At 34.6% G+C, this 8,394-nt stretch overlaps 1 protein-coding gene and 1 long non-coding RNA gene across 3 annotated transcripts; both read right to left on the minus strand.

The window, feature by feature from the left end:
* Window positions 1–220: 220 nt before the first annotated feature.
* On the minus strand, window positions 221–3,427 carry LOC107789855 (glycerol-3-phosphate 2-O-acyltransferase 6-like). Its single transcript, XM_016611729.2, has 2 exons — window positions 2,662–3,427; window positions 221–1,307 (listed from the first exon to the last, which is right to left on the minus strand). Exons 1-2 carry the CDS (start codon window positions 3,277–3,279, stop codon window positions 402–404), a joined length of 1,524 nt encoding a protein of 507 aa, XP_016467215.2. The 5' UTR covers window positions 3,280–3,427; the 3' UTR covers window positions 221–401.
* A 1,472-nt stretch (window positions 3,428–4,899) lies between these two features.
* Window positions 4,900–8,154, minus strand: LOC142164850 (uncharacterized). 2 transcript variants are annotated; one of them, XR_012695925.1, is made up of 3 exons: window positions 8,101–8,154; window positions 7,815–7,933; window positions 4,900–4,952 (listed from the first exon to the last, which is right to left on the minus strand). It is a non-coding gene; the product is annotated as an uncharacterized LOC142164850 (long non-coding RNA). The 2 variants fall into 2 exon arrangements; XR_012695924.1 differs by lacking the exon at window positions 4,900–4,952 and adding an exon at window positions 6,879–7,288.
* Window positions 8,155–8,394: the final 240 nt, after the last annotated feature.

Raw genomic sequence — 8,394 nt, forward strand, 5'->3', positions numbered from 1 at the left:
AGTAAAATTAGATTAAATTATGGGCACAGCCACATGAGTTATATTACATTTAAGTTTCGAATTTAAAATAACTGCCAAAAGTCATCACCATATTCATGCCATGCTTTCAGTTAAGGCATTGAAAATGACTTCATTTAATCTGCATGGACATAAGCCAACCTCAATATCAACTACTAGAAATTCACTCAATTAATAAAAAATTGCATTTAAAACTTGTACATTCCAATCAAAACAATATACCTATTAACCATTTATTGATAAAAATCATCATCATGATCACAATACAAGCAATTCTTTTTCCTTATCAATCTTTTTCCCTTTCTTTTTCTTTACCATGATAAAAAAGACGGAAAAACCCATACAAAAAGTCATTGAAAAATAAGTCTTACGTATTAGCTAATTCATTTATTTTCTCTGTTCATCTGTTTCTCTTTCTCTTTCTCCTTCTCCTTGTCTGGAACACGACCGTCTGTTCCAGCCATCATAGCATACTTGTCCTTCCTTGTCAAATTAGTACATTCGAAGCCAAGAGTACCACCAAGAACTTTCTGAATATAATTCGCCACTTCAATTGCCGATTTTCCACCATTACTACAATTGAGCTCAGGAGGGAGTTGATTCAAGAAAGTGATCTCATAAGTTGGCCTCGGATTCATAAAAACAAAATAAGGATCCAAGAATTTGTACCCACGAACTGTCGTACCATAGAAAACACTTTGTTTCGTATTAATTGCCACTGGAACAATTCTATCAGTAAGCTCAGCAAATAGTGCACTAAATCTCAACAAAAAAGGTTCCCTACAAGTAGTCCCCTCAGGACATATAACCAAATCACCTTCTTCTAGCAATTGCTTAATATGTGCAGCATCTTTCTCCCTTTCTCTTGACAATGCAACGGCTTTTATCGGCGAAATCATTTCAGAAAATTTGCTAATACTATATGTAACACAACTAATTTTTCTGCCTAATGCAACTGCTGTGACAACAGGGTCTAGGACAGTTCTATGATTACAAACAAAAAGTACCCCACGTTGGCCATTTTTAGGGGGTGGAGGAGGGGTACCTTTGACAATAAGTTTAATACCAAGGATCATATAATTGTATCTGACAATTTTTTCTGGTAAAGGAATATTAAGGTATACTCTAAGAATGGAGAGAATTATTCCTATTGGCATCCATAAGAAAGTTAAGAGTGCCATAATTGGTGTAGGCCTTTGTACTAAACGACCTTCATGGAAAATGACAGGACCTAAAAGTTTATTTCTCGCTACGGGTTCGATTTTTGTTCTTGGGACCATGTACCTTTCCTGCAATAATATTTAGACAATGAATTAAATAGTAAAAAGCATGTACAATTTTACTTTAAAAACTTGAAAGTAACATAATTCTCAAAATATTTTTTTGAATTAACTTAATTTGTCGTGAGGAGTAATTTTTAGAAAGTTTCCACTAATAGTGTAAATGAACTTTTATATTATTGTTCCAAAAAGTTACTACTTATCTTCATCCAGTTGGTTCGTTAATTTTTAAGGCATTTTTGGGTGAAAAGAAAACAACGGGGAATTTTTAGCTCATGAGTAGGTGGATGGAAGGCATATTTATATACAAAATCCAACATATCAGAGGCAGTTTTAGTCCTTTTCCATTCCATTAAATATGAATTTTCATGTTTAATTACCCTTATAATGACATGACAATGTAATTTTTTGAATTGTTAATTTATTAAAGTTAAATTTTCTTTATCCATTTGGTCCCAAGGAGAGAGTTGGGAGAAATATTCATGGGTTTGATATGTATCCTTTTAGAGGTACATCTTAAATGAAAAATATGGTGGAACGTGAAAGATGTATCATGACTTGTCTGTTTTCCTAGTACGTTGAAATACATGTCATCAATATAACTAAGGATTTTAATAAAGTGAGCATATTAATAATTTTACAAATAACAAAGCTATGTGTGTACGGCAAGTCATAAGATCAACCTTTTCTTTCTGGTCTCTGTCATACTAATCGTGCTCTAAAACAAAGTCTTTAGTGAAAAACCCTAAATTGGGATCATAAGAAAAATCCAGCCCATAAATATAGACACTATAATTTCTATACACTACAACAAATTATTACACTTTTAGCAGCAATAACTATTTACTCCAATACGTAGTCTACTTTGATAGATGTAATTAGTATCTTAATCTAATCTTTTAAATTTCCATTATTTCCCGTGTTAATGCATGTGGTGTACATGTACTGCTAAAAACAGATGGGAAAAGCAAAAAAATAAATAAAATGATTTTCTTAGACAAGAGCTATCATGAGTTAGCATCAAGAACAATAAAACATCTTACTAACCCACCAAAAATATAAATATTGTAATGCCAATATAGGATCGATTTCTTTTATTCAAACTGTAACGGGCCATAGGGGGTCATTTTCGCAAAAAGGACATGAGTAAGGGCAGTCTGATATGCTAAGCTTCCGCTATGCGTGGGGTTTGGAGGACGGACTACAAGGGTCTATTGTACGCTGCTTTACCCTGCATTTCTGCAAGAGTTTGTTTCCACGGCTTGAATCGGTGATCTTCTGATCACATGGCAGCAATTTTACCAGTTACGCCAAGACCAAAAAGACATGAGTAATTATAGTAAAAGATTGGACTAAAGTTTACCTTGCATATGGACATGAAATCATGATCAGTCTCTCTATCTCCAAGTCCTAAATCAGGTACATTTGTGCCAAATTCCTTAAGAATAGCAACCCTTTTATGCTCTCCAACAAGAACACCTGGTTTTCGAACAAAACCAGTTGCACGTCCAGATTTAGAAACTTCTAATTCTGTTCCAAGAACCTTATCAGCACCTAAGAAACTCTTGGCAAAGTGTTCAACCATGATTCTTGGACTTGCAGTAACAATATATCTTTTTCCAAAAGAATTGAACACTTTCCAGGTTTGTGGATTGACATCCTCGGAATAAAACTTAGGTAAAACAGCCCTCGACACGATTTCGATGTCTTTAATCTTTAATCCAACAAAGGAAATGAAGATTAATGTTTCAATAGCAATAGGTTGTGAGATGAATATGTAAATAAAATAGACAAATGGAACAGACGCTAATAGGAATAATGCCCTTATAAGACTACCAGCTTCTAAGGCAACAAGAAAATAATAAGGAAATGCACTTGTTGATATCAAGAGTGTACCATCTAAATCAGAAGCAACTGTTTGATTTAATCTATTTTTTTTGCTACATTTTGAAATGGGTTCAAGATGGGGAAGAGCACCCATTTTTCCCTATGTTATTATGTTTTAGGGAAGTGGGGTGAGAGAAGGAAGAATGAGAGATTATGTGTGTGTGTGTGTTTTTGGGCTATGTGATCTCTTGTGAAGAGAAGGGAGGGGTTTAAAAAGAAATGAGAAAAGATGGCCATGTTATAATTGTTGTTAGTCTAACCTTGAAAATGTTATGTGGTTGATAGAAGTGTTTATTTTTTTGTTTATTTAATTTATATATAGTGATAATGTAAAATAATGCAATACTATAATTATGCAAATTAACTGTATATAGCGGGTAGTTATTCTATCTTGTAGGCTATGATATGAAAGTCCTCCGTTATTATTCATTAATTTTTGAAGGATTTGACGGGGTGAGAGGTGGGGTTGGGGAAAAGAACCATTATAAGAAGGCTTTTTGTTGATACTAAAATTATGGCAGTTGTAGAAGAGGGGTCCAATTAGTAGTTGAAAGTCCATATAACAGTTCTAGGTTAACATTCAATTAGCCTACTTTCTAGTTCTTAGATGCCGTCTTCGCCGTGCTATTATACCTTTTCCCCTTAAGGATTTGTTTGATCCTCTTTTTTACCTGTCTTAATTAAACATCTTCACAGTCAGTGCTCTTTCGGCTCAATAAATATCACAAGAGTTTAGCACAAAACAAAATAAGACAGGTATTAAAAAGTGGTGAATAACAACCTAAGAGTAATTATAAAGTTGTCTCTATGTAATTTATAGGTTATGGATTTGAGTAGTGAAATCAGCCACTGATGTTTGTTTCGAGGTAGACTACCTATATTATACCCTTTTGAAGTGTGAGCTTTCCCCAAATCCTACGTGAACGCGAAATGCTTCATACATAACTTTAAAATGCGGTGGAAGTTCATTAACTCAATGGTTGAGATTAGGGGTAGGCGTTCGGTATTTCGGTTCGGTATTTAAGAATTTCGGTTCGGTATTTCGGTATTCGATTTATCGATTGTGTATACCAAATACCGTACCAAATTATTTCGGTACGGTTCGGTATTTCTTATTTTGGTTCGGTACGGTTTCGGTTTAACAATCAATGAACAATCAATGCTAAGTGCTAATAATGCACATGCACAATTGAAATTTTCACTCTAAAAGAATATGTTTTTCGATATATAACACTATAACATATTAACACTAACAATGCACAACTGCACAACCACAATGTGCACATGGCTGAAAGCCTGAAACAAGAATAACATCTGCAGTTGCAACTTGCAAACTTGCACGCCAGTATACTCAATGTCAATAGTCAATACTGTATGTCATATAGTCAATACACATTATACAAACTTGCACGCCAGTATACTTACAATTTCATATAGTCAATACTGTATGTCAATACTGTACACAACTATATTAAACAACTTAAACACAGTTAAACACATAACACAGTCCAACAAGTCCAACAACTTAAACACAGTTAAACAAGTTAACACAGTCTAACAAAAACAGTCTTTAACTCTTAAGTATTAACATTTAAACACAGTGCAACACTGCAACTGGCCAAATGCAACTCTGCAAGTCTGCACAGTCTTAACAGTTAAACATAGTGCAACAAAAACAGAGAGGGCATCACTCAACAAACAGTCTTGAGCAGTAGCACGGCCTCACGGGGCGTTGAGCAGTAGCACGGGGCATGATTGCACTTGAACCTAAAAAATATATAAATCATAAGTTAGAATATTATAGTTTGATGATAATAAAACAAAACTACAAAATATTAAGTATATCATTATCACCAAACAAATAGAGTATTAAACTTACCACTCAAGATGCAAGTTGCAACTATACATCAAACAATGCTAATAGTGCTTCCATTATTTTCCATATCTAAAGATAATACGACCAAATATGTCATACAAATAAAAAAGCATGATATATTATTTTGAATTAAAATACGAAAATATTAAAGCTTACCAAGCTCGAGTTCCTCAAGATACTTCAAGTCTTCTTCAACACTAATAGGATTCTTCTCTTCTCTAAGCCAATCTTGAAGACAAATAAGAGCTTGCACACATTTAGGAGTCAATGAACTCCTAAATGAATCAAGAATACGGCCACCAGTGCTAAACACGCATTCCGACGCCACACTAGAAATTGGAATTGCCAACACATCACGAGCCAACTCCGAAAGAAAAGAAAATCTAGGAGCATGTGTTTTCCACCAACTCAAGATATCAAATTCTTCACTAAAAGGCTCTTGTTCTTCACTAATGTATTTATCCAACTCCGATTTAGCACCCCCACTTCCATTGTCTTCCTTTTGTTTCTTCAAGCTAAGTTTAGTCCTTATTTTTGATGCACTTATAACACTCCCACTAGGTGTATTAGATGTGTTGTTAGATGAAGTAGAACTAGATGGAGATTGAGGACAAGACTCGGTTGAATACTTTTTTAGATACTCTCCAAACGAAAAATTCATATAAGCATACACCTCAGCATTTATTTTCTTCCCTTTTTCCTCCCCAAAAAGTTCTTCAAGTGCTCCCTTAACATATTCAAATTTATTACGTGGATCCAAGACGGAAGCAATAAAAATCATTTTATTCTTCTTTTCAGGCTCACCCCAATACTTCTTGAACTTTTCTTGCATTTGCTGAGCCATTTTTCTCAAATGCTCATCCTCACTAGCTAAACACATTTTCAAATGACAATAAAGTTCAGATACATCCTCAAAATGAGAATTACAAGTGACATAACGTGAACCTGAAACTTTTTTAGTTAGCTCGTGAAATCGTGCAAGAAACTCTATCACATTCCTCACATTCATCCAATCATCAGATTCAAGAGGACCTGCATTACCACCATCTTCACAAAGATGAGAACATTGATATGCAGAAAATCCATCATAAAAAAGATGCAACTTGTCAAAGGCTTTTTCAAATTGTTGTGCTGTATCCAACATCAAATAGGTGGAATTCCACCTGGTAGGAACATCCAAACACAACGTTTTGGTACATTCTACCTTTACATGTGCACAACACTGTTTAAACTTTAAGGTCCTTGCAGGCGAAGATCTCACATACCTCACAATATTTCTAACACGTGTCACAGAAGCATCAAGTTCTTTCAAACCATCTTGCACAATTAGATTTAGTATATGAGCCATGCATCTCACATGAAGATGTTTACCACTCATCATATTAGTTTTCCACATATCTAACTGTTTAGACAATTCTTTGACAATGACATCATTTGAAGAAGCATTGTCCACAGTAATAGTAAAAACCTTGCCTAATTTCCATTCAAGCAAACAATCCCTAATAGTTTTAGCCATCTCTTCACCCTTATGACTAGTGATAGGGCAAAAATTAAGTATTCTTTTATGCAACTTCCAATCCCTATCAATGAAGTGGGCTGTCAAACACATATAATTTATTCTTTGTAATGAAGTCCAAGTGTTTGTTGTTAGGCAAATTTTTGGTTGTGCTTCTCTAAAAGAACTTCTTAGATTTTGCCTAAATTCACCGTAAACTTCATAACAATTCCTTGTTATTGTTCTACGAGAAGGAAGACGAAATAGTGATTGAGTTTTTCTCATAAACTTCATAAAGCCTTCATTTTCTACAAAGCTAAATGGTAGTTCATCAGTAACTATCATCTCAATTAAGGCCCTCCTAACCACTTTTTGATCAAATTTCCAAATTGATCCTTCATCATTTTGGCAAGATTGAAAATTTATCTTTGTTTGACTATTATCTTCTGCAATTTTAAGTGGGTATTCTTTGCATCTAAGCAAATGATTCTTCAATCCTGTTGTTCCATTCTTAGATGAATTAGCAGCATAAGCTTGTTTACAATATCGACACCGTGCTTTACCAACCCCATTAACCTCGAATTTATCAAAATGGTTCCAAACGTCAGACCTAGGTTGCATTGCTTTCCTTTTCTTGGAATCTTGAGTATCAATGGTGTTGGTGTTACTATCTACCGTAATAGGTAAACTTTCACTAGAACCAACATCACTTACTTTACTTGTATCTTCCATCTATACAAAATTAAACAAGTATAAATATAAATTAACAATCAACAAATTAACTACCTTGCTATCAGTAACAATCAACAAATTAACTACCTTGCTACCCTACAAAATTAAAAAAATATAAACATAAATTCCCAGTAACTGTTATTTTGAAACCAAAATCTACACAAAAGGTTTCAATGACTATTGTTCAACAAATGATCCTGGGTTAAAGAATAAGAGAGTGACTAAATCTTTTCTTGAAATTCTAGAAGCCAACATACTAGAAGATACTGTATTTCATGGTTTTCAAAGAGAGCAGTATGCTATTGTTAGTTGCTCTGCTCATATGGTAACGTTCTAAAAATCAGACCGAAACAAAGTAATCATATGGTAAGCCTAACACATAGTTGTGTACTCACAACTGTTATTATACAAGCAAATGAATTAAACAGCATGAACGTGATACAAATGATATTTTCCTACTAAAGGGAAAAGCTCGGAACAGCAGTTCATTCAATCAGCAGTACAACCAAAAGAAAGCGAAACATACCTTTGAAATTGAAATTGAATCGAGCTCGGAACACTGGAACAGGACAGCAGCGTCTTCGACACTTCGTTTGCCCGGAATTTGTGAGGAGTGAGGAATCGAATCGAGCTGGAAATCGCCGCCTATAACCCTAAATTATTTTGATGCAGAAAATCAGAAATTAAAAAATTTATGCGTCTGAACTCTGAACTCAAAAAGTTCAAAACTTAAAAATATAAAAACTCAAAAAAAACCTCAGAGAGTAGTCGAGTACTGGTCATGAGAATGAGATGAGACTTACAAAACTTACAAAAGTAGTGAAGTTAACCGGTGAAGATGAGATGAGACTCGAGCTCGAATGTCGACTGGTCGTAACTCGTAGAGACGTAGAATGATATCCTAAGCAGTCGATTCTCATCTAGAATCGCAGAATGATAAGTGATATCCTAGACTCGCAGTCGATTCTCGTCTCCTTCTTCTCGATGATATCTCCTACAGTCCTAACTCCTAAGCACTGAAGTGAAGTCTGAAGCAGTAAGCACTAAGCAAGCCCTAATGGCTAATGCCCTACTTGTCTTTGATGAAATGCCTAATTTTATTCTCG

This window comes from Nicotiana tabacum, chromosome 10 (assembly GCF_000715075.1).
Source record: "Nicotiana tabacum cultivar K326 chromosome 10, ASM71507v2, whole genome shotgun sequence".
Lineage (NCBI taxonomy): Eukaryota > Viridiplantae > Streptophyta > Magnoliopsida > Solanales > Solanaceae > Nicotiana > Nicotiana tabacum.

Excerpts from the sequence above, each read along its gene's own strand:
- LOC107789855 (XM_016611729.2), bottom strand. The coding sequence starts at position 3,279 with ATGGGTGCTCTTCCCCATCTTGAACCCATTTCAAAATGTAGCAAAAAA. Across the intron at positions 1,308-2,661 it reads ATTTCATGTCCATATGCAAG|GAAAGGTACATGGTCCCAAG; the intron begins GTAAACTTTAGT and ends ATATTATTGCAG.